Consider the following 26,147-nt stretch of genomic DNA (forward strand, 5'->3'; position numbering starts at 1 on the left):
TCAAGATTCGGTTAGTAGGTTGAATACATCAAGCTTGCGGCATACAATAAGAGGGAGTCTATTTATGCATAAGTCAATTACTTTGTATTTTTGATAACGATCTAATGAATCTGGGTTGCCGATAGTTGTGGCTCTCCCATAGTGAATGGAAGTTTGATCATGCCTAAATTTGCAACACTATCACCCATGAATCCACATAGTTTCACCATGTATGGTTTCAAACCCATATTTTTTAATGTTTCTTTGTAGAGAATATTAACAGAACTCTCGTTATCAACAAGGACACTTTTTACTCTCTTATTTATGAGCTGAATCGTAATCACTAGGGGAACCATATGTGGAAACCAGACATGTGAAGCATCTTCATCAGTAAAGATAATAGGTGGTTCTTCAGGCTTGGCTCCCTTCAAGGGTTTGGGTGCAAAGGCAGATTCTTGATTCTTAACTTCATTTATATATCTCTTTTGAGCACTATTGTTGTTTCCTATGAGGTGTGGCCCTCTAGAAATAACCAAGATGTCCTTGCCCTCAACCGGGGGAGGTTATATTCCATAGTTATTATTTTGGTTATTGGGTAAAGTTTGTTCATTTCCTTGATTTCTCACATACTGCCTCAAATATCCACGAGAAATAAGCCCTTCAATTTCATCTTTTAATTGGTGGCATTCCTCAGTGGTATGTCCAATATCTTGATGAAAACTAAAATACTTGTTGGGATATCGCTTATTCCTAGCAAGTCTCATAGGTCCAGGTCTTCAAAATGCGACCCAGTTTTCATTTACGAGATAGATATTTTCACGAGTTTTACTGAATTTTGTACATACTGAGTATTTCAGAATATACTTCTCGTACTTATTTTACTTTTTCTTGTCTTATGATGAATCTCTTGACTCATCTTTCCATTTTCCATTCGACCCATTATGGTTTGAATTTCCTGCTTTGGTTGTTACAGTACTCGTTGTTGCAGTGCAGTACTTGTGCTGGGTTTGTGTCCCAAGCCAGATTTGAGTATTTTCTTCTCGCTTCGTGCTTCTTCCTTCTACACGAAAATTTGTGCTCTTTCATTAAATTCATTAATGTTTCTAATAGGGTGAACCTGCAGATCATCACATAATTCTCCTCCCGCGGTTAATAAACAGTTGTTATTCTAGCTTGAAAAGCTATCAACTGAATGCTATCATTTAGATTTCTTACTTTGGTTACTATTGCACTAAAGAGACTCATGTAAGCCTTTAGAGATTCTCCTGGTTGTTGCTTGATATTAGTCAGCGGCCTCAGGCCTCCTATCCCTCGCGACCTGAAACTGTTTCTTGAAATTCTTGGATAGTTATTCCCTGGAGGTTATGGAATAATTGATGAATTCATCGAACCAACTGCTTGCTGCTCCCATTAGAGAAGTTGGAAATAAAATGCAACACAAGTTGTTTGAAACATTACTTGCTCGCATTATTGTGTTAAAATGGTTCAGATATGCCACAGGATCGGTTGTGTCGTCATACTATGCAACGTGCGGGTTGTTGAATCCCTAAGATAATTGAAAATTCAATATATCAGGATGAAAAGGCTCTCTCTCTCTCTCTCTCTCCCTCTTCATTTAAATCATATCTTGATAATTTCCCATATTCCCTGTATTGGTATTGCCTGAACTTATCCTCTAACTGTATTACCCTTAACTAAATCAGATTCATGGGCTGTTGCTCGCCTTATTGTTGGTGACCTACATTCTGGTTTAATCAATCACGAAGATCTAGAACATTTTGATTCAAGTGATCATGCAGGTCTGGTTGTCTACGGTTTAGATGCTCTCGTAGATCAGGGTCGCGTCGCCTCTTGTTTCTTTGTTCGTAATTTCTTACTAACCTTGTTATAGAATAACTCTTAGATTGATAACTTTGACTCTTGATCATCTCGATAATAGTAGGGTGAACCATCCCCATCTCATGCTTACCTGTCACGTGTATAGGTTTTAGTTGATCTGCTCTGCCCATGGGTCCTTGATCTTGACCCACTAGGATCTGTACTCAACCCTATTCTTGAGGTTCTTCTTGCATTGGCCTCCATCTTCGGAACAAATTTGACACACGTACCTTACTTAAATAGGTGTACTCACTGTCTCTGTCATTGTGGTTTGGCCTTTGCAGGAGTCTCGGTGGTCGGCATAATCCAGGCCGATTGCCTACTCCTCTCGCATCGTGTTAAAAGAATCTTTCATTCCCATGTTGTGCTTACTTGGCATTCACATTCATGCAAGATGATTCTATATTTTTTAGGTTGTTCATTCTCACAGTTTGTATATCCATAGGAAGAACCTAGATTGTTGGGTCGAGTTTCTTCATTTCTAGTGTTTCTTGGATTTTTGGGGATCTCTTGATCCATTAAGATGTCCCTTGTGTTCTCAGGTTGATCCTCCTGAGTATTCGTGGGATTTCTAGGGTTATTCTCCCTAGGGGCATCCTCATGTCTTCTGGTCCTAGAGCTTTTAGGTCTTCCCTGAGGTCATCTAGTCGATGTTTCAGGTTGGTTTGGAGGGGCATCATCTCGCACAGCCCTTGCGGTTGCTGCCTCGCACTCTAATTCTACAATTCTTTGATTTGACTAAGCCAGTTACTGTCAAAATTTCTTATTTTCCAGTTCTACTAATGAAACATATCATAGGCATCCTTGCTTCGTCTCTCTTGGATTTCATCCCCAATTTGTTCAAATTCTCCACCATTTCTTCTAGAATGGGGAGTTTCAGTGGCATTTGTCCAGTGAGAAGTCTGATGCTCTTTTCTAGGGCGTTGAGTTGTCTCTCCTGGCTGATTTTCTTCATTTTGAGGAGTATCGTCTGCCATGAATGAACAATTTGAATTTATCTTCAACGAGGGTGTTCTTCTGAGTTTTTATTACAAGGATCTCAATGAAAGCACCAAACTATTAAATAGTAATTTTTGTTAACTAATAAACAAGCTTTTTCGTGTAATTAATATACTTAGGAATCAATTTGACTATAATTAAAAATAATAAGGGTAAATAGCGGCATAAGTACCCAAAGTTTTAAGTTTGTTATAAGCGACATAAATCTAATGTTTATTTTTAGCGGTGCAAGTACCCAATGTTTATAAAACTCTAATTTTCCTCCAATTTTGTTAGTATAGACTCCATTTTAAATTTATTAAAGGAACATTTTAGAAGTAATTGATACTATATATTTTTGTCTAAACCCAATGACCTAGAGTCTGGACCTTATATGTGGCCTATTTAAGAAAATAACACAGTTTGTATTGACGAAATTAGAGAAAAATTAAAGTTATACAAACATTGGGTACTTATGCCGCTAAAAATAAACATTGGGATTATGCCACTTACAAACTTGAAACTTTAGGGACTTATACCACTATTTACCCTAATAATAATGATAATAGAAATAAATGGTAAGAAGATTTTCAACGTAGTTTTGAAGTTAATTCTTCATAGTCCGCGAGTCTATCTTATTCTGAGGTTGATAAATTGTATACAAAATACAATAAATTGTTTTACAGATAGAATTCTTTTCTTTCTCAAATTGGTCGTCCTTTGTTCCCTAAGTTTTGTCTCTATTTATAGAAGTCTAGGATGATAGTTATTCTCTTGGGATCTTTATCACTTGTAACCATAAGTGAAACATAAAGAATCCCCACATTTTATATGCACATGAGATAATTACAAGTAACTTTCCAGAACTGTACTTTTAACTTTATTTACATAACTACCTGACTATGCTTTATCCTTCTCGCAGTACAACAATACTCTTATAGACACTTTATTGTAAGCCAGCATCTAAGTATATGTTATAGTATTCCTCGCATTCTTCTATTAATGTTGAGTGAAGTATACACGAGATGCTTATCGCAGCATGACAATTGCGAGATGAATCATGTTGAAGGTGTTGTATTTAGTCTTTCAACCATGTATGTGGGTCAATGAGTTAGGAGCTCTTTGGATCACTAATTATCTACCCTTTCCAAATAATTCTATTGTGTATTTTGTGTATCCCTAGATGGAATTTCTTTGTTCGTCTCGCTGGTCTCATCAATTGGTAGTTTTTATTCATGTCTTGCCATTGTCTTCAAGAAGGTGAGTTCGAATATTTCTACTAACTGTACTTCCCGAGGCGAATTGTCTGAATGTCTTTATTATTCCATGATTCGAGATGGTTCATATTCCTGCTATATTACATAGCACTATATTGCTACTCAAAATATGGGCATAACACTATAATATATGATATTTATTTTGTAAGGCATATATTAAATGATAAAATTGTCATTATATATTTTATTTTTAATAAATAAATAAAGGTAAATAGAAGACATTATCTTTAACGACATTCCTTAGAAAATTGGTTGGAGAAGTATTCCCTTTTTTTTAATCAAGTTCTCTCTTACCTAATTTTAATAAATTAAAGCAAAAAATGTAAGGGAATTAATGATTATCTTACCATTGATTTACATTGCTTATTAGTAAATGGGTAAATAGCGACATAAGTACCCAAAGTTTTGAGTTTGTAAGCGGCATAAACCCAATGATTTTTTTTAGTGGCATAAGTACCCAATGTTTGTAAAACTGTAATTTTTCTCTATTTTCGTCAGTACAGGCTCCGTTTTAAATTTATTAAAAAAAGATTTGGAAGTAACTGATACTACATATTTTCGTCCAGACCAAATAATCTAGAATTTGAGTCTTACATGTGTCATGTTTAAGACAATAACAGACTCTATACTAATAAAACTGGAAGAAAATTACAGTTAAACATTGGGTACTTATGCAGCTAAAAAAAATTATTGAGTTTATGCCACTTACAAACTTAAAACATTAGATACTTATGCCACTATATACCCTTACTAAATATAGTGAACATAATTTCTAATATTTTAATGGCAATACTGATTTATTTCGTTACAATTTTTTTTATTAATTTATTTTGATTCTAAATAATGAAACGTGTCATTAATTCAATAAAAAAAGTTATCAGAAAGCAGAAAAGGAGAAAAAAAAAGGCAATTCATTCTTAGGAAAAAAATACAAGTGTCAACACATGCATATGTTAATTGCCAATAAGTACTAGTCAAATGTATTAATATTGTGAAGCTATAATAATATTTAATTCACTTGTAATGTCCAAAAGAACAAAAATACAGAAAAAATGAGTTGTAAGTTCATTTCTAGTTTTGTAAATTAAAATTGTATTTAATTATACAGCTAATAATATTTATTTATTTAAATATTTCATTCTTAATTGAAAATATCAAAATCATAGTCAACATTGCAATATTGAAACTCTCTCACAACATACCATTTTATGCATTGTTTTACCTTTTCTATTTCACCATTTTTAATGTAATAAATTGGTGATTATCAAAAGCAAAAAAGAAGGAAATATTTGTATTTCCTAAGACTAAATATAAGTAAATTACTAAATATTTACCTTTTAATTAATTTTCATTTCATCTACATAATAATTCATTCTCCAATTCATGTATTGAAAAGTCTCTCATAATATATTAAGCTACCTCTTAGCTGGTATATAATTTCTTTTTAGTATAAGAAAAAGGTACATATATATATATATTTGTGGATTTTTGTGTAAAAGTTTTTAGTATACTTTGTGTAGAGAGAGAATTAAAATAGTTATTGTTGATAGGATTCATACAAGATTCAACATTGGAGAAGCTATTATGTATTGTTTTGTATATGAGATACAAATTAATATCATTTATTTTATTGAATGTAGATTTATTACTTTGATTTTTTTTTGGCTAATTTGAATGTATATTTGCATTGCAGATAAAATCTTTCAACATAAATATGAGAATGAAGGGATTTTTTATGGTTGCTATTGTATTGTGTAAACTTTTATGTTATTGCAAATCTCAAGAACAATCAGTAAAATTATCAAGAGATGAACTTCTTGAAATAGAGAATCAACTTGAGCGACTGAACAAATCATCAATCAAAACTATAAAAGTATTTTTTTTCTTTCATTATTATTAATTTAATCTTCATCTCCTACTTATCTAACTTGTTTTGTGTCATGTACAGACACAACATGGAGATATTTATGATTGTATTGATTTTTACGAACAACCAGCATTTGATCATCCTTTGTTGAAGAATCACAAATATGATTTTCAAGTATGTTTTTAATTTCTCAAATAATTACTTCTCTAATAGCTCATTATTTTTTATTTTTCTAAAACCATAGTGAATAAACATGAGTATTTGTGGTATAGATGGGACCTTCTTCTCATCCCAATCCGATGGTTAGGGAAAACAAACCTCCAAAAAATGTGAAACAAGTATCGATAAATAATGGGTTAAAAGGTGAAAAATGTCCAACTGGGTTCATTCCAATAAGAAGAATTACCAAGGAAGATCTTATCAGAGCCAAATTATTTACAAAGTCATATACTTCAAGAATTAATTCTCCTCCTACTTTTCATGTAAGCATATTTTAGATTTACATAGTGTTTTAACAAATTAAATGGCATACTCTATAATTGAAATATAATTATATTTTGAATTTGAATATAATAGCATGCACTTGTTTACACATCCGATCCAACCAAGAAATACAATGGAGGTGGAACATTTGCAAGTTTTTACACACTATATAATGTCACTGGCTCACAATATACTTTTGGTCGAATAAAATTGCAAAATGGACTTGATATCATTCAAGCTGGTTGGGGAGTAAGTTTTTTTTCTCTTCAATATTCTTTAGAGCTAAAAATAATAACGCTTTTTTGATATACTATAATTTTTTAGAATATTTGTTCACTTATTAATTTGTTGTACTATATATTATTCATTAGGTAAATCCTAGTGTATAAGGGGATAATAAGACTCATATCTTCATATATTTTCAGGTTACCCTAATTTTATATTATTATTTAAGGGTTTTTCATATTCGTTGTGTAATTATGTGTAACTCATGTATCAATATTTTTGTAGGCTGGTGAATTATCTTGTTTCAATACAGTGTGTCCAGGGTTCATTTTGGTTGACCCTCAACCTATGATCGAAATGACTCTAAGAGAAACTCACCCTGGTAATTTACCTACATGGGAACTTCCAATCAATATTTATCGGGTAAAAAAAAATTAAATATTTCTTTTAAATCTGTTTTTCCTACCATGTTTGTTGAATATTTTTTTAATAAATAAAAAAAAGTGCCTTATATTTGAAATTTTGGGTTGTATTTATTTTCTACTTGTTTGACATGATATAATAGGATCCAACTACTGGAAATTGGTGGTTTCAACTTGGAGAGAATTATGATAATATTGGATATTGGCCATCAAGCATATTTAGTGGTGGCTTGAAAGACTTGGCTACATATATTGATTGGGGAGGAGAAACTTACAGTCCACTTGGTCAAATTGGTCCTCCAATGGGATCTGGTTTACTTTTAAAACAAAATACTCGTTATGATGCATATTGTAGAGCATTAACAATTATAAATGAGGCGCACATACGAGAAGATGCTAAAAACACAAAAATTTCTTCCATTGATATTGACTTTTATTTAGTTAAAGATTTGGGATTTCATCGTCACTTTGGACATCTCATGGTATATGGTGGTCCTGGTCCTAGATGATTTATTTACATTGTATTGCCACCAAAACTACCTTCTTCATCAGAAAAAAAATAAATGTGTTATTATTTGTGCTTTTGATAGACTTGATTATAAATATGATGTTGAACCCAAAAATGAGTACATTTTTAATATTATACTTGCAAGATGACGAATAGCACTTTTTATTTTTTGCTAAACTAAAAATTTCATTAAACACACAAAAAAGAACTACAAGGAAAGAAAGCGGGAAACATGGCCATCAGCTGCCCAAGAGGCAATCCGATGAGCCACCTAATTATGGGAACAAGGAATCCAAACAACATTCCAAAACTCAAACGAATTGAGAGAACAAAATAAGTTTAAAAAAAGAAATCAACTTTCGATCCGAAGCTTTCGAACAAACATAGCAGCAACAAGCACTTGACAGTCGGTAAAGAAACGCACAAATTTCCATTCTCCGCGAATGCAAAAAATGACAGCATGATAGAGAGCCAAAGAGTTATTTTTGTGGAATATTTTATAACATGTTTACACACGGTATTGAGAATCACAATAAATTGATGGAGAAATATAATATAATAAATGAAGAATAAATGGAATTAATATTTGTAATATGTTGTTTACTAAATAGAATGATAATGATTTATCTTGTTTACTTTATTAGAAAACGTAATTAGAGTGCTTAAATTAGCTAAATTATCATTTTGAGTTATACTATTATATATGATAGTTATTTTGTAAGACATATATTAAAGGAAAAAATTATCATTATAGAATTAATTTTTAATAAATAAATAAAAATAAATAGAAACTATTATTTTTAATGATATTTCTTAAAAAACTAGAGGGGAAAGTATTCCCTTTCTTTTAATCAAGTTCTCTTTTTTTAATTTTAATAAATTAAAATAAAAAGAAAACTGTAAGGGCAGAGGTACATTAATTAATTATTATTGATTCACATTGCTTATTAGTAAATATAATGAATTTCTAATATTTCAGTTTTATTTTGTTACATTTTTTATTAATTTTTTTTTTTTTGAATAATGTGTAGTAAACGTGTCATTAGTTCAATTGAAAACAAAGATTATAATCAAAAAAGAAAAAAGAAGGTGACTCAACTTAGGAAAAAAAAATACAAATGTCATACATGCACAAGTTAATTGCTAAGTACTAGTCAAATGTTCAAAAAGAAGTTTCACTTAAAGATTACTTTATAACTTAAATAATAATTAATTGTAAAGATATATATTCTTAGAAAATAGTATATTACTATAATTAATTAATTCTTAAAAATTACATTGAATTATTTTTTGTGCAGAACCGCTTGATCTACCTTCCTTCATTATTAAAAAAAAAATTTCCCGTTTTTTAAAATTAGGATTTTAATCTGTTCCAACCTAACATCAAGTGAATTTTCCACTTTGATACAATCTCTTACGTCTTTGCCACAAACACATTTATCCAATCTACTAGCTATATATCACGTTCTTTTCCTTTCTCTCTCGTTCTCAGCTGTCCTTTTGCACGTTCAGGCCCAATAATGTTGCACGTCTTTCATAAATTAATTGACAATAACAACAAAATGTTATTTTACCTTGTCTACTTTCTTCAAATTCTTTTTCACATACCTTTTTTTTCATTCACATGATATCGTTTTTAGGTCTACTCCTTTGTAAATGATATTTCTAGCATGATCATTATATTATATACTTTAAAACGACAAATTATCACTGGCAGAATGTAGTAAAAGACATACAATATAATAAACAGCTTAAAATAAATTAATTGCCTAACTTAATTGAACTTACATAAAAAAAAATACTATTAATATTATTTTTTTTTTGTAATAATTTATTGTTGATTGTAAATATCAAAATCACAATCATACCATTTTAAGTATAGTTTTACCTTTTTGATTTCTCCATTATTAATGTAAATAAATTTGTAGTTATCTACATTATATATTAAACTGAAAAAAAAGGAAATATTTGTTTTACCAAAGACTAAATAACGTAAACTAGTATTAATTATTAAATATTTATTCATTTTAATTAATTTTCAATGGACCTACATAATAATTCATTCTCTATATAAACTCAATTATCCAATTCATCCATTGAAAACTCTCTCATAGTATATTATTAAGCTACGTATTAACATCATATAAGTATTTCATATATAATTAATTTAAACATTAACTCATGAAAAATACAAAAACAATCAAAAATAAAATCATCAGTTTATTAGAACAGTTTAGAATCTATTATAAGCCACATAAAATTAGTTTCAAATTTTCTGACCAACCTAAGTATCTTTTATAATTAATTTAAAAAATAATACAGATAATTTAAATAATTGCTAGAAAAATCGCAAACTTCATCACAGGCCTAATGACATCTAAAATAGATCAAACACGCAAAGAAAATAGAAACCAAATGGTGGTGCCTCGTTAGAGTTTTGACACATTACACCGACAAAATAAAAAACTCTTTTTCGATTGCTTTCAGTGCATCTTTTAGATTGGGAAAGCTCTCCGCGGTGTCCAGTACCTCAACACAATCCAAAACAACCCAAAAAATCCCAAAGTGTCAAATTACTACTATCTTCTCCAACTCTGGTGTACGATAATAATGGTATCAAATGTGCACTCATCAATAACTATACTCATAAATATTATTGAACTTACATTTTATTGATTATAATATTCTAATAATCTTTCCTTACACATTTTTTAAGCAAATTATTTTTAGTTTACCCACTTTTTGAAGCAAATATCTTTAATGTGTTTTCTTTTATATTTCTAAAAACAAATATCATCAAATCCTTGGAGTTAGGTTAAAATTTTAATACTTTGGTTTATTAAAATAGTTTCTTTTTTATGTTACTAAGCTCTCTTTCGGGTTTGACCTCATACTTAGATGAACATTGTATTTTCAAAAGTATCACTCCTACACTTGGAAGTATAATACTTAAAACGTAACTTTTGGTCCAACATTATATTTACAAAACACCCTAAAATGAACAAATAAACTAAATATTCAAATTTGAAAGTCCAAGAGACTCTTCTAAGCCATCTCCACTTATGGAATTAGTACAAAATTCACAAGAGAGATTTGGAGGAGTCATATGCAAACAGTGGTTGATTTTGTGCTCAGTCCAAACCAGTCGTTTCTCGAAACTCAACACCCCGAAATGCATATACCGAGTTTCAATTTGGACAACTTTAGCACAAGCACGAAGCAAGATGTAGTAATCTGCATGAACAGAATAAGTCAACGAGCCTTCGTCCCTCTTTCTCGCGTAATGTAGATACCCAAATTTTTTCAATTGTTTCCTCGGCGGCATGTAATAGAACCTGTTTTCCTCCATGTTCTGTTTCATTTCTTTAATGGATTCTTCTTTAAGAGTAGAAGTAGTTGAAGTTGTTTCATCTTTCGGGTTTTGGTCATTTTGTGTTGTACTCTTGGACCGGTCATGGTTTTCACTTCGAGTTTCACTGTCGGATGAATTACTAACACCCTCGTTTTCCTTGAACTTCTTCTCTCTATGTGGGAATGTTCTACTACGCTCTTCATCTTTTCGTAATCTTTTTTGCTTATCGGCTCTACTATAATTATCACAGTCTACTTCAGTTGTTTTCGAATCCTAGATTGCAAGACAAAAATAAATAAGTTCCAGAAGTTAAGAGAAAAAACACCAAAAGACTCGAAATCTTACCGTTTTGTTCTGATAAAAACCCCATAACTCTTCTATCAGTTTTTGCTCCTCGTGATTCTCAAATGACGGTTCTAACCCCGCAAAAACTACATCTTTACAGTGCTGGAGATATGTTGGCAAGTCTTTAGAATACTCTGTCAATGTAAGTTAAATCATTACTATCATTATCCTTTTCGAGGAAAAAAAAGAAAGATCTCAAGAAATAACTTTTACCATAGTTTTCATGTATTCCATGATACAATGCTTCAAGATTGCTCAGAAGCTCGGCAGCATCCATCTCAGATTCCTGAAGATGTAATGTGTTTATAACAGGGATCTTATAAGGATCATCAACGAAACGAGGAAAACCAGAATCCTTGTCTTTGAAATCTTTCAAACTAGGAGAATCAGAATCTTCTTCTACCCCATTAGATGTGGAAGAAACATTGTGTTTAGACAAACTTCTCTCCCATATTCCGAAGCCGTTAATATTATAAAGAATTCTTATTGCAACAATCAGTATCGACATCACACAAACACGAGTAGGAAGCCTTAGTTCACTAGCTGATAACCATAAATTTGGAGGCATTGACCACTCGTATATACGACAAGCGTGAGGAAGAATCTTATCCGAAGGAAGTGATAGCTTTTGAAGATAGCGTGAAGCGATGGCGTAGAAATTCACAGGAGGTAAACATAAGCCTATGGATTTAGCAATGGAAGCTGAAAGTGGTTCCATCTTCTGTGCTGTTACAGATTCAAGAGGCCTGAACATGGAACTTGAACTTATTGGGCAAGCTTTTGTTGGTGGTCCAATGAGTTTTTCGATTTCAACAAAAGCGGCAAAGTAGGGAAGTTTCCCTTCTAATGACCACTTTACTATATCGGTTGTCAAGACTGCTTCCCTGGCGAGATGACAAACTAGAAAAGAAATGGCTAAAGTACAAGACAACGGTATCTTCCTTTTCAATGATCTGATCCATATCGTTACAGCACGCTGACCATACATATTTTGGGGTTCTGAATTATATTTAGACCGCGGCTCATCATTAGGCAGCTCTCCTGAAAGAAACACTCATTCAAATGCTAAAATATTCATTAAGACAACTAAAATATGCTTAGTTGTTGTAACTTGTAAGGCAAGGCATCTAAGAGGCAAAATAAGCTAAAAGTTAATATGTATATATATGTTTATATGTATATATATACTCTAATCTAATTCAACTTTTATGCTAAAATATGCTTAATAGCCTTAATGATTCCAACCAAGACTTGCGTTATCTGTATCAAATGCGAGCTACGAGCAAATAGAACAACTTTCTGAAGTATCAATACTGTCACATGAATCGTAAATTTAAGACAGTTAAAAATAAAATGATACATTAAGGTTTGAGTTTAGTTTGAGCAAACCTTGATTCTGATTCTCAGACTCGTTAATGGCTTCATCAACCCAACCATCATCAAACACTCGAGTGGCAGCCACGAACCGCAACCAAATGGTCCCAGCCAACCCACAAATCAAAGGGCTCACTTTAAACTCCCTAACCAAAGCCTCACACTGAAACTCAATCATCAACTGCAAACCCATAATGTATCGAATCCTTATCTCATTATAGTAGTCCTCGAAGCTCGGAATGAGCTCCCCGACAGACCCAAAATCCTCTGGGCCAGTGGGTCCAATGTTGTCACTAAAAAGATCCCAACTATAATTGTGATCCACTTCCTGACTATTGATCTTGACTTGAATGGGAGTCTCTTCTTTGTCTTCTAAAGTTAGGGAAGTCCAAAATTGAGAGTGCATTGAGGCGTTGAATTGGGACTGTGATTGAGATATAGTGGAGACGTGTTGGCGTTGGCGGCGGTGACTAGCAACATAGACAGCACCACCACCACCACCACCACCAGGGCCCTTATCGACATAGTCCTCATCACCAACACCGGTGTCAATGATGTCCTCTGCCTGAGAACCACACCGAAGACAGTAGAAGAAGCCATCTGCATCATCAGCCATCCCAACATTGCCGCAAGTTTGACATGTCAAGGCCATGGGGTCTGCCATTTTTTAGGGGTTTCGAATTCAGATGACTCGTCCTTATCTGAAAAGAAAATGCACCAAACCTTCATTAAGATATTATCATATATTGAGCCAGAATCCAAGTAAATTGCAGATTTTATACAAATATATTTATGTTCTAAGAAAGAATAATAACTAAATTATTAATTCATATAAAGAAAAAAAAGTTGAACACTTGGGTGGTGTACTGTTTGGCATTGTTTTCTTTTTTTCCTTTTTTTTTAAAAAAATGTGTTCTCAACAATGAGAACAAAAAACATGTTTGGATGATAAAAACTGATCTCAGAAAACAGTAATTTTTTTTAAAAGAAATACATATATTCCACTCACAATCATGTTGCATGTAAACAAAGATACAAATGTATTTCAACCCTAACAAACCAACCTAAATTAATCAAGAGTACACAATTTTATGCCCCAAATTTACATAAAACCTACCAATCTCAAAAATCGCACATTAATATGATCTAAAATATAAACACTAATTACATATAAAAAGAGATTTCAAGTACCTGAATTTACATAAAACTAACAAATCTCACATAAATATGATTTAAAATGTAGACACTAACTACATATAAAAAGAGATTTCAAGTAAGAATTCTGGGACAACAGAATGTTTATTTCATGCAATACCAAACAAGGTTATAGTAAGAAGAAAAGAGAAGAACATAGTATGACAGTGAGAGGAGAGAGGAACAACACTGCAGACATCGATACACAACTTAGAAGAAAAATAAAAGAGAGCAAAGCAACGGGTAATAGCAGAAACAATCTTAAAGATCAATCATCATAGTAAAAGATTAATCAGCATTGATTTTGCTTCAATGCACAGTCACACTAAGTAAAAATACAGAGAAAATTACAGTGGTAATATATCTTTGCATGTCTCCTCTATAAATCATAGCTAAATAAGTACATAGGATCAACTAGCAAAGTAAAATCAGAAAAGTAGTAGTTTTACTATGTTGGGACTAAATAATGAAGCCCTATGTCCATAAGCATAGACAAGTACTGATTTGACAAATTTTACATTATAGAATGTTCGCATTCTTCTGTTATTTTCTTCTTTCACCCTTCTCCATGTGCCTTCTATCATAGACCATAAAATATTACTACTGAGTACACGAAGATCAAATATTTCAACATTATATGCATTTTTCAAGTGTAATATCTTTAGCAATAGCAGATATGCATAATGTATAATTCCACAACAGCAACATTTTGCTAATATATAGCATATCTTTTGGATAACCATCGAAATCTTTTCATAAAAGAATTCATAATACACACTACAATATAGAAGCAAGGCTTACTTAGCTAGCTTCCTAAATTCATCATTTTTCTCAAATAGTCATTATGTGAGCTTGTGTGTAAGATGTGGTATGGATATATGAATGTATTGGTTTGTGAAGCCAATACATCATTATGTTTTCGTTTGAACATTATTACAAACATCTGGTGGCCACTATACTAAAATTCAACAAATATATTTAAAATCGCTATTAAGTAATCAAAAAAATCATTCATTCATTCATTCATTCATTACTAATATCACTTCTTTTATTTTCTTTAATTGAAAATGATCCTAATATCAAAAAACAGATAAAGTTTCAATCATTTCTCTACATTTAGAACTCAATTTGGATTATCATATTTCAAAACCATTAACTAATTATCCTCTTCTTCTAAGCAATTTTTCAGAACAAAACACAGGTTGATTCAATTACTTTAACATTGATCACACAAATGCAGAGAGAAATCAAAAAAAAAAACAACTGTAAAAATAGATGAAAGAGCGTACCTTTGAGTGAAGCTTTGGCAGGTGGTAATGAAGCCAACAGCCTATGAATTCCTCCTCTCCGATGAACGAGGTTTAAGGCTTCTGATAACGCTGATGATCAAAAAAAGAGACAGAGGAGAGAAAGTGATTAACGTAGACACAGGCTGGGCTTCTCATATAATTAAGACACAATTTCATATTGTGTTTTTGGAGATAAATGTATAAATTTCAAGGCACGATTTGAAAATTTGTAAAGAGGAAGCAGTCTTCAATATTAATCTAAACCCCACATATAACTAACCAATTACTATGAACTAACAGCCGTATCATATAGATGTTAGTATGGTTTTTAAATGAACAGTGCTATGGTTTCACAAATTCACATATATATTCATCCCAGAAAAATTTTAAGACGCTTAATAGAATTAAGTAAAGCCATACATTCAAGTCAATTGGATGAACATTAAAGAGCTAAAAATATAAAGTCTTCACAATTGCAATTCCTACGATATATATCTTGATAGTATCTATACATTAACTGAAGACTGAGTTATGTGTTCAACTCATTGCGGCATTACATCAAACATCAAAGGTTCAATCGACAAAAATTCCTAACTCAATTTTTCAACAATCAAATAAAGGATGTACCTTTGTTTCCCAATAAATTAAACGGGAAAAACCAATCATTCTAGAAAATAAAAGCATCATAAGTAAACAGTTTTGACCATGGCAAACGAATTCAACATATACAATTTCAAACCCACAGAACAAACGGAAAATTGTAAAATAAAATCAATAAAATTCATCAAAATCTAACCTGTCACGGATTTGGAGCTGGTCAATCATGGTGGACATCCTGACATTATCTTCCTCAGAAAGCTGAGGCATATCCCCTCCAAGCATACTCTTGTCCATGATCGATAATACTTTCTTTCTCACCTTCTCACAATCTCACTATCACCGATTGAGGTATTCAACTCCAAAACCCGAAAGCTTCAAGTTTATATAGCAAGGGCTAAAAATTTAAAACCCTAGAGAGGCTGGACCGGATCCAAGAGTGTCAGCCCAATTAAGTTCAGTCCAGCCCAGCCCATTAGGCCCAATACGAAACGATAGCGGTGGGCCCATGTTGAGTCACATTCAAGATTTTGGCGTTTCCGTCGGCATCATATCAGTGAGTAGCCAAAGTACAGTTGAGTCCCACTTATTTTTTTTATTTAAGAGAGCTTTTAGATTAGTGAAAAAAAGGAATAGAACTGAAGTAAAAGCTCAGCCATACACAATTGAAAAAAAAACAGTGTCAGCTAAGCCATTGTTATCAGAGCTTAAGAAGATGCCAAACACCAGGTTCTCCGGTTCTGTTTCGAGCCCCGATGTGTCTGTTACCATCGATATGGGGCACCCTTTTCTCAATCACACCGTTGATGGATTTTTGAAGATCGGAGCCGTATGCACATACATGTCATTTTGATTTTAATTTTTGAGAATAATGTTTTTGGATTATTTGATGTTTGGGTTTGATTGGTGTTTTTTTTTTGTTTTGTGTGTTAGATTGCAGCTACCAGAGCTGTAGCTGAGGATGTTTTCCATGTCGTCAAGAAAGGTATATCCCTATCTATTGCTATCTTTTTCAATTTTTATTGTCTTACATTTTTTCTTTTTTATGTTTTTCCATGATAAAATGTGAGCAAAATTACATCTTTGGAAAAGTAATTATGAAAACGAACTGGTGTTTTTGGGTTCGAAATTCACATCACTAGTGGCTTAGTGTACTGATTGATTTTGGGATGAATGATAAAAGTTCGAGCTTTTTTGTGCAGGGAGTATTTCCAAGGGAAATGTTGAGCACACTGTAAGTACTTTTTATCCCGTAATTCATATCATGTATTATATATATTTTGTCAAAAAATTGTAACTTTCTAAATCTAGGTTTTCCGAGGATTCTCATTTATTTTTTAAAATTTAGTTGCCAAATAAAGCTTTTTAACTTGTTTTCAGCCATTCAAGTTTGGTGTCTTTCTATCCTTTTCTTTCAAAATCCAAACCTATAACGGCTTGTCTAGATTCGACTGAGCACTTTCAATAATGCCAAAATAATTTTCACTTAAAGAAAGAATAATTATTCCTAATATGTTGATTATTAATTTCGATTTGCATGTTAGTAAACTAGTAGTTTTATTGGTCAAATAGTCAAAAACACAAAGTCATACTTGTACAATATTCTCTCCTTCAATTAATAATACTACTAATACTTTGGTTGCAGTTGAAGAAAATGTGTAAAGAAGGAGCATACTGGGGTAAGTCAAAAGTGTTTAATTACATAATTATAGTTTGCATTAGAAAATAATATTTTCGACTACTATTAAAGAAGTTGACAAATTCTTTTACCCCACTCACAGGAACTGTAGCTGGAGTTTATGTGGGAATGGATTATGGTATAGAGAGAGTCCGTGGCACTAGAGACTGGGTACTTATCTTCATGGATAGCTATTTCTTATCATTTTTGGAATAGTCTTTTCTTCTATTTTAAAATAGAATAGTCATTCCACTGAAATGGTAGAATGGCCATTTTATTGGAATTTCCATTCCATTTCATTAGTCTTTGCCCTTGGCTGCAAACTCTTCAGTTCATAATTCTACTTATATATGAATCTTTGCTAATGATAAGAGCTTCAACATTCAGATTATGTCATTTCAATTTTCGGGTATGAACTTTTGTCCTCATCAGTCCCTTTTTTTTCTCCTTTGAATATTGCAGAAGAATGCCATGATTGGAGGGGCACTAACAGGAGCTTTAGTATCCATAGCCACCAGTCAAGACAAGGACAAAATTGTTATTAATGCCATAACAGGAGGTGCTATAGCAACTGCTTCAGAATTTATCAACTACCTCACCTGAAATATTGGAAGCCATACGCTATCCGGTCTTTATGTTATGATTCTGAAGAACAATGTTGTTATTTTGTTTAATTTTTCAGGTTCAACAAAAATAAGTAGTGTGTTGAATTCTGGATGTTGAATGTAAACATTGTCGTATCTGACCCAATTTGATATCTAGATATTCTTCCCTGCAAAACAGCTATTTTTATGGTATGAAAATCTCTAGTTATATATATGATCATAAAATGAGGATTTTATCCACCAAGGTAAACATTTAAAACTCAAACCAGAGAAATTAAACTCAAGTCACAGAACAGAGAAGAAGAAGAAGAAGAAGAAGAAAAAAATATCATATGCAAGAAGAAATATCTGTACTCCGATATTATATATATATTGAAGAAATTTTCTATTATTCTGTATCGACTGAAATTTCTAGAAAATCCTTCTATACTACAGACATTTGCCAAAATACAAAAAAATCTGAAAAAATACAAAAGCATTCATTACGTTCTTTTAGGTATTTATCGATATAGATATGATAAATTACTTCCCAAACTTTGTAGTAATAGTAAAATACAGTATATGTAAAATATGTATAAATGATAAAAATATTTTTAAAAGAAGATATTCATCTATTATTTCTGAGATTTCTTTTTATATAGCTGTTTATTTGTTTTTTTTCATTGCTGTTTGTATCACTATCAATCCAACCGATATAGTAGATGCATCGATAACATTATCCATATTCGAGATTTTTCTTGACAATCAATTTGATATTTGGTTGAATTTGAAAGGATTTTTTTTTTCTTTCTCATGGTATTTTAGAGAAAATTTGATCGAAAGTAACAATATTTTAATGCTCGCATACGATTATTAAGTTGATGAAATTGTTGTAGGGATCTTACATAAATAGTCATGTTTTCACATCTTTAAAATAAGTAGACAAATTATTCTAAAACAACTTAACAAAAACATGAAAATTACTATAAAATAACAAAAAAGCAATAGAAAAATAACAAAACATTGATCTAATTGCAATATGCAAAACAATATCAATTTTTTTTGTATTACGATTTTTTTACTTAATTTTAATAACTTGATTTATCTTTTTGTATTATTATATTATTTTTTTTTCATGAAATTTGTTTTTACAAATTCATACTTTCAATATGTTTTTTTGTTTAATTTTGAACTAGTCACAGTTAAAATGATAATTTATTTTGTAAAGTTAAATAAATAGTTACATTAATAATAGAAATAATAAAATTTTATAATTTCAAAATAGATATATAATATAATGACTAATATATAATTAATAGGGGCTTTTTCATTTTTACATTTCAAAACAGTTTTTTTTGTATTTTTACGTAATTCTACATGAAAACCCTTATTGCAACTAGCGCTGCAACTTAAATTGCAACAAAAAATCGTATAGAAACCCCTATTGCAACTAGCGCTGCAACCACTTTAGAATCCGAAACCGTAAATTTAAAAAAATAGTATATGGGATAATTCCCCAAAAAAATTCTGAAAACTACTTAAAAACAACTAAAAAATAACAAAACAAATGCACATATATACAACAAAAAAAAATATCTGGAATAAATTGAAAATATTGCTAAATCCCAGGCGAGACACGGCTTCAGACAGGGTTTGTCTCCATGTTCGCGCGCGCACGAGCACCTTGTTTGAGTGCTCTCGTGCGTGCGATTGAGCATGTGCATCCCGAATTTTCCAAACACCATAACTTCTTCGTTTTTCATCGGAATTGAGTTCCATAAAAAATAAAATTGCTTAATTTTTCACAAGGAATCCAAATAAAATATTTTCAGAACGAAAAAATAAATTATTTTCATGGAAAAATTTCGTAAATCACATACAATCATCAAATAACACATAAATTAATATGAACACATCCAAATCAATACAATAAACATAATTCATCATTTTAAATCTATATTACATAAAAGTAAATCATTAGCATGGCTCTGAGGCTAGCTGTTTGAAATATTTTACTAAGATCTAGATTTACTAACAAGTATGTTGATTAACATCTTAAATATGAATATCTCTAAACCAATGAAATTAAACACATAAGAGTTTAGAAAACCTTACATTGGTTGCAGCGGAATATAATGACTCCTTCCGTTCAAGATCTCTAGCCCTTGATTCCTTTCTGTAGCAGAGCATTATCAAGATCTGAACTTGGATCTCTTTCTCTCCTTTGGGTATGGTTACCACCGTCTTACTCACTATGATTGAGTACTTGACTTGCTATGTGTGGGCATGACACTTTATCACTCAAGGTTTCGAATTGTGAAGAACAATGAAGGAGGTAAAATCACTATAGAAGGAACTCTCTCACTACTAGTTGTCTAACATAGAAAACTAGGTTTGATTTGGTTGAAGGCATTAAGTGGATGAGTGAGAGCATCATGTTCGTTTCAACTAGGGTTTAGGGCTGAATTATATGGATTAAAAAATAATAAAATATTAGGCAAAAAATACTTAATGGTCGTACACTTAAAGGGACCACTTTCTAGTTACAATTTTGCCACTTTATTTCAACCACTTATTCTTCTTTCAATAATACTATATTTTTTAATTCAATCCAATAAATGCCAAAACTATTTATTTAATAATTATAATTAATTATCAAATAAAATTGTCATTTATATTATTTATTAATTAAATCATACAAAGTCTCTTAATTAATAAATTGACTCCAAAACCTCTTTTCTTCACAATTAAGCCCTTGCTTAGTGAAAATTCATAAATAAGACATAGTTTAATTTTAGAATTATAATTGATTAATTAAAATCAATTAACTGAGTCTGCAAGCAGTATTATCTCAACTAGTGAGGGGACCATGGGCCTATATAGCCGAGCTTTCAATAAGTAGATAAATTATCTAACTTATTAATTTCGCCTTGAGCCACTATAGATTTAGAATTGAATAACACTCTCAATTATATAGAACGCTCTATATATACCACGATATAGATACGTTATGATTATCCATTGTTACAATCCTAATAGTCAAAGATCCTTTATATATAATCTACACTGAATAGGGACAAATTTAACGTTCTACCCTTTAATGTATTTTATCCTTAAAACACTTAGCTACCTATAAATGATACTTCAGTAAACTAATATAATTACTGAAATGAGGCCTCAATCATTTATTTCTATTCAAATTAAGCTCAAAGAAAATCATCGTTTCACTTCTAAATACTTATAGAAGCTATAGATTCTATATCTATGATCAGCGCTTCCACTCAAACTGCCATGTTCCCAAGATATAAATATCCGCCAGAACTATTCGTTAGCTTCCACGAACAACTTGAAGAACATAAATAATACAACTAAGCTGAACCTAACCATATCAGGATTAAGATCCCTAGACCTAAGATCAACCATTGATATTGACTTAGAAAGATATAATGATATCTTATCCAAAATCAATATCAGTCCCTTCCAATGTATACTTCATACATCCGATACTAGTAAACTTTGTCAATTCCCTAGAAAGGACATAACACTTATCCAATGTGTAAGTATACCTTATCACCGATTATCATGTCAGTCTAAATCTAGTGAACTGACAAATCATGAGAATTAAACTTTTGAAAATATAATTATGATTATATTTCACTGTGCTGACAACACTATAATCATGAACAAATATATATATATATGTGTATATGTTCAGGACTTCATAAAAGTTATACATTAAACATAATCATAAAATAAATCATGTGAACCATGGACCATAAAACAATTTCTGATCTTTTATTAATTAGTAAATCTGATTATATTGAAATAAATTTTATTTAGGGCACAAAATTCAACAATCATGGGGACAGAGGTGTGTTATTGCTAACAGTATTGTGGTTTTGGTAGCTATCCCGCACAAATTTGGGTTTTGGGGTTAAGTGAAAGCAAAATAAAATTTTTGAGAGTTTTGTCGCAATTTACCTAAAAAAAATAATATTGTGTAAATTCCCCATTGTTTTATCCCTTTTAAGCTTATTCAATCATGTCTTCTATTTGTAACAACACGGAATTTTGTACATAAAAGAAGAATAAAAATGAACCTCCTTATGATCATTTCAAAAAACTAAACTCAGTTTCTATACTGCTCAGCAAGTTTCACCAGGCTATATGTCTCAGCATCTGGCCTAGATCCTCCCAAAATCATTCGTTTCAAGAAATTTGGACTATAAATTTTAGCCTTCACATAAGCCTTAATTAGAGTGTTGTAAGCAAAAGTATGCCTGCTATACTTTGCTCTTATCAACTCTTCAAATAACTTCTCAGCACTCCCAACATCACCCTTGTCTGCAAAACTCTCAACTATTAGTAGAGTTGTTTCCAACCATGGGCTTGAATTCCTGACCACGTTGCTTGTCGTCAAATCCATCCCCATCTCGAGAGTTTTCACGGCTTCCTCCACCAAGTTTGCTTTCAAGCAACCCAAAGCAAGGTGCCTATAAGTTATTGCATTTGGTTTACAGTCATGTTTTCCGATTTCCCTGTAAATTTCTGATGCTTTTTTAATAAGCCCATGCCTGCAATACACAGACAATATAGAATTGAACTGCTCAGTAGTATTCAACCCTTTTCTTGATTTCATCTCGAGCCAAAGTTCCTCAGCTTGGTCAAGCTTGCCCATTCTACCGAAAGCTTCAATTGCCAGCACATAACTTTTGGACCGAACATAAGGTAAATCTTGCACAGCTTGCCAAGTTCTCTCTAGTTCCTTTTCCTTCCCCAGAAAGCTATACAACATTATAAGAACGTCCAACGTTGACCAATTATTACCTGTCATTGACTTCTCTATAGCTTCAACATAGACTTCCGCAACAGTATACAGCCTTGCAACAGCATGTGCAGTGGCGACAATGCAGTAAGATATTTCATTTGGTTCAACATTTGCTCGCTTCATGTCACTAAAAACTTTCATGAGCCCTTCAATATTGTGCTCATTGGCCTCTATTTTCATAAGAATGTTAAATGTGGAGACATGTTGGGGCACTTTATCAGCTCTCATTTGAGAGAGAATTTTCGGGATGAACTTTCTACGCCTGGGAGATGAATGGAGAATTATGAGGCGGTTGAAAACCAAGTGTGACATGGGATGATTCAATTCCCTCATTTTCTTCATGTAAGCTAGTGAAAGTATTATTGCACCTTTGTCCAAGCATGCGATTACTAAATTGGTATAAAGGAGCTCATTTTGAAACTCTGCTGGAAGGCAAGAAAAGAGCTTTTCACCTTGTGAAATCCCATGAATCTTAATTGTGAATTCCAACAGAAAAGAATAGTCCAATTCCTTTAGCCTGTAGGGCCTTTCCCTGATCACCCATTCCATTACCTGTCAAAAGACATATGTTTGCCTTTATATACATAAGAGTGGCATGAATGCAAGCTAGCCCATCTGATGAATATGCATACACACAATGCACAAAGGATGTTCACAATTTCAAAAAGAAACAAATGAATTAACGAAAAAAAAAAGAAGAAATTGCTACTTCGCCCTTTCAATAATTTAACACACTTCAGGATTTCACTAACTTGAAAAGAATGATAATCCGGTAAGAGAAGTACAAAATAGTTCCAACAATTTAAGAAATTGAATCGAAAATATTGATTCCGGCATTTGATAATGTAACAATCAAAGTTGTGCAATGCATATTGACAGAATTATTAAGCAAGAGTGATTATCTTTACAAGATGAGATATTTACACTATTTGGGAAAAACAGAAAATTGAGAATCTTACCTCGAGAGCGCGTTTGTTCATTTTGAGCTTTCTGAGGCGATTAATGGTGTGAAAAACGTCACCCCTGTGAACAGGATTTCCATCTCTCATCCAGCTCTGAAAAGCAGACAAAACGCCTTCGCCTCCAGGCAGTTTCTCAATTCTATAAGATAAGCAGGGTCTGGTTTCTTCCTGTTTCAAATCAAAAGTTTCATCTGGGATGTTAACAGGCGCTTGGCTGCAGAGAAAAGCAAAAATGCAAGGGAGTTTGCAGGCAGGTGAATATGGCACGAAAACTGTTCGACGTATTGACTGAGTGAGTCTGTGCTGTAACATAAGTGATATTGTTTGCATGCTTATTAAAATTGTGGAAATGGGTCGTCAAAACAACTCAAAACGTTGGCTTTAGACTTTCAAAGTTGAAAAGATTTCCATTCAAATTATAGATTGTTCTAAAATTGGATATAGAGTCACACAACAGCAGTGGCCAAAATAAGCAGGAAAAGAAGAAGAGGGAGTGGAAGGTTGTAGCCATTTGGTCGGCCATGAGTGAAGGTACAAAAAGAAAGTGAGACAATAATGGTATGATTGAAGGTCACTACCATGGAGATGGAGACGGAGGTTGCAGGGTGCAGCTAGCTAGCCATGGAAGGTAAATGGAAACGAGAAAAGCGGTGGCGGCTGGTGGCTGCGCTGATCATCGGCTAAACTAACCTTTGTTTTGCTCTCCACTATTTGGTAAGTGCCCAACCGTCCTATGTGGCAATCCCAGTGAGAATCCATTTCATATTCAAGTAAAAACTAAAAACACCCAAATACACAATTAAAACCAAACTAAACATAAATTAAACCTACAATTTTATTAAAGAAAACTTAAAAAGTAAAATCAAAAGAAAATCAATACCCCAAAAGTAAAAACCCTCTCTAACTAGATGAAGCCCTTCGAGTAGCCCCCATTCGACTCCATCTGCCATTGTTACCGACGAGAAGAAGAAATGAGAAGGGTTTCAAATCCTAATCGCTCTTGTCAATACCATGCTGTGATCAAAACATCGTGGACATATTCGATCCCAAGAAGACAATTGGTTAATTTTTTTTCTTCTCCAGTTTTTTCCTTTCTCCTATGTTCGTCTCCTCCTCTCTTCGTCTCCAATGAAATTTTTTTCGCAGTTGGTTGAAGGATGTTATTTATGAAAGTGGATCGACCCACCTATGTGTGTAAGGCCTTAAGTGGTGGTTCGCGGGCTCCTTCGAACAATTTGAAGGCTTGAAGTAGAGATTTTAGACATTTTAACATCAAATATTGATGAGCATTATTACCTGAACAATGTGAAAATTCTTGATGAGGAGTCTTTTATACCCAAGGTCTTGAATAAGGGGGTTCAAATTGATGAGCAATCTTTACTTAACAATATGGAAAAAATTGCTTACATGGAGAGTTTTAATGGGAGTAGCAGCATTAGTGTTGAAGATCCAAAAATTAACAGTAGCAATATTTTGTGTGGAATCTTGGTCATCTTTGTTGTATTTGCCATTATTTCATGTCATAAACTTTGTTTGTGTCCCTATAATCTGAGTAGATATTTGCAATAGTTTTTGTTAAACCGATTTCCGTAAAATGTGATGTGGCATCCATATGAGTGACACGTGGAGAACATTTCATGACCTGGACGCGCTGTACGCTCCATAACGTACCGTCCAAAGTAATATGTCACTTGTAAATAATTGATTTGAAGAAAAATTTGGAATATCCGAACAAGGTATGTTATATCGTCCGACCAGCATCCACCTCGTAGTTAGCTCACTTGCACCAACCGGAATAAATGTGGCTAGAATATCTTTAGAGATATTTCACCTAAATGTTCAAGCAATCGCATTCTTGATTTTTTGGGATGGATTCGCATCGACAAGGAAAAGAGAAAATCCCTTAGTTTCATCTTTTATTTCTCTCAATTTAGGAAAGTAATCGAACTTCCTTATTTATTTCTTATTTGTTTGGGAAACCAAATCGATATAATTATTCCTTATAAATAGTAGAGCCATTTTACTATTCAAGGATTCGAAATTATTCATTCAATAGAGCACCCAAGCTGCTAAATTCCCTATAAAAGCTTTCGAGAGAGATCAAGAACTTCTTGCTTCTTTCCTCACAAGTTAATACAAGAAAAGGGGGAGTAGGCTATTACCACTATCACGGGTCGAACCTCTATAACAAATTCGTATTTTTATTGCTTAATTGTTATTATTAATTATTTATAATCGCTTTAATTGACTCACGGTCATTTGCTAAAAGTGAGGTCAATATTTTAGTGGTCTCGTTGAGAGCAAAAGAACACAATTGTTGTTTTGAA

At 32.4% G+C, this 26,147-nt stretch overlaps 5 protein-coding genes across 12 annotated transcripts; 3 read left to right on the forward strand and 2 right to left on the reverse strand.

The window, feature by feature from the left end:
- Nucleotides 1-5,558: 5,558 nt before the first annotated feature.
- LOC133034016 (protein neprosin-like) lies at nt 5,559-6,862 on the forward strand. 2 transcript variants are annotated; one of them, XM_061109045.1, is made up of 6 exons: nt 5,559-5,698; nt 5,806-5,985; nt 6,061-6,153; nt 6,252-6,461; nt 6,556-6,711; nt 6,834-6,862. In XM_061109045.1, the coding sequence occupies exons 2-6, from the start codon at nt 5,827-5,829 to the stop codon at nt 6,849-6,851; spliced, it is 636 nt and encodes a 211-aa protein (XP_060965028.1). In that variant the 5' UTR covers nt 5,559-5,698; nt 5,806-5,826; the 3' UTR covers nt 6,852-6,862. The 2 variants fall into 2 exon arrangements, with proteins under 2 accessions (XP_060965028.1, XP_060965029.1); XM_061109046.1 differs by having other exon boundaries at nt 5,570-5,985.
- Nucleotides 6,863-6,875: 13 nt separating this feature from the next.
- On the forward strand, nt 6,876-7,650 carry LOC133034017 (protein neprosin-like). Its single transcript, XM_061109047.1, has 3 exons — nt 6,876-6,887; nt 6,973-7,110; nt 7,253-7,650. Exons 2-3 carry the CDS (start codon nt 7,036-7,038, stop codon nt 7,616-7,618), a joined length of 441 nt encoding a protein of 146 aa, XP_060965030.1. The 5' UTR covers nt 6,876-6,887; nt 6,973-7,035; the 3' UTR covers nt 7,619-7,650.
- Nucleotides 7,651-10,498: 2,848 nt separating this feature from the next.
- On the reverse strand, nt 10,499-16,143 carry LOC115720383 (TATA box-binding protein-associated factor RNA polymerase I subunit B-like). Its single transcript, XM_061110752.1, has 6 exons — nt 15,968-16,143; nt 15,172-15,261; nt 12,704-13,389; nt 11,528-12,355; nt 11,315-11,448; nt 10,499-11,242 (listed from the first exon to the last, which is right to left on the reverse strand). Exons 3-6 carry the CDS (start codon nt 13,350-13,352, stop codon nt 10,628-10,630), a joined length of 2,226 nt encoding a protein of 741 aa, XP_060966735.1. The 5' UTR covers nt 13,353-13,389; nt 15,172-15,261; nt 15,968-16,143; the 3' UTR covers nt 10,499-10,627.
- Nucleotides 16,144-16,331: 188 nt separating this feature from the next.
- LOC115719014 (outer envelope pore protein 16, chloroplastic) lies at nt 16,332-18,226 on the forward strand. The gene is made up of 6 exons (XM_030647872.2): nt 16,332-16,597; nt 16,702-16,753; nt 16,971-17,002; nt 17,414-17,447; nt 17,550-17,617; nt 17,909-18,226. The coding sequence occupies exons 1-6, from the start codon at nt 16,484-16,486 to the stop codon at nt 18,047-18,049; spliced, it is 441 nt and encodes a 146-aa protein (XP_030503732.1). The 5' UTR covers nt 16,332-16,483; the 3' UTR covers nt 18,050-18,226.
- A 3,780-nt stretch (nt 18,227-22,006) lies between these two features.
- Nucleotides 22,007-25,402, reverse strand: LOC115720576 (pentatricopeptide repeat-containing protein At1g07590, mitochondrial). 7 transcript variants are annotated; one of them, XM_061110746.1, is made up of 4 exons: nt 25,228-25,355; nt 24,701-25,116; nt 23,818-24,551; nt 22,007-23,410 (listed from the first exon to the last, which is right to left on the reverse strand). In XM_061110746.1, exons 3-4 carry the CDS (start codon nt 24,148-24,150, stop codon nt 22,160-22,162), a joined length of 1,584 nt encoding a protein of 527 aa, XP_060966729.1. In that variant the 5' UTR covers nt 24,151-24,551; nt 24,701-25,116; nt 25,228-25,355; the 3' UTR covers nt 22,007-22,159. The 7 variants fall into 7 exon arrangements, with proteins under 7 accessions (XP_060966729.1, XP_060966728.1, XP_060966731.1 ...); XM_061110745.1 differs by having other exon boundaries at nt 23,818-25,116; XM_061110748.1 differs by lacking the exon at nt 24,701-25,116 and having other exon boundaries at nt 23,818-23,988; nt 25,117-25,329.
- Between the last annotated feature and the right edge of the window lie 745 nt (nt 25,403-26,147).

This window comes from Cannabis sativa, chromosome 2, assembly GCF_029168945.1.
Source record: "Cannabis sativa cultivar Pink pepper isolate KNU-18-1 chromosome 2, ASM2916894v1, whole genome shotgun sequence".
NCBI lineage: Eukaryota > Viridiplantae > Streptophyta > Magnoliopsida > Rosales > Cannabaceae > Cannabis > Cannabis sativa.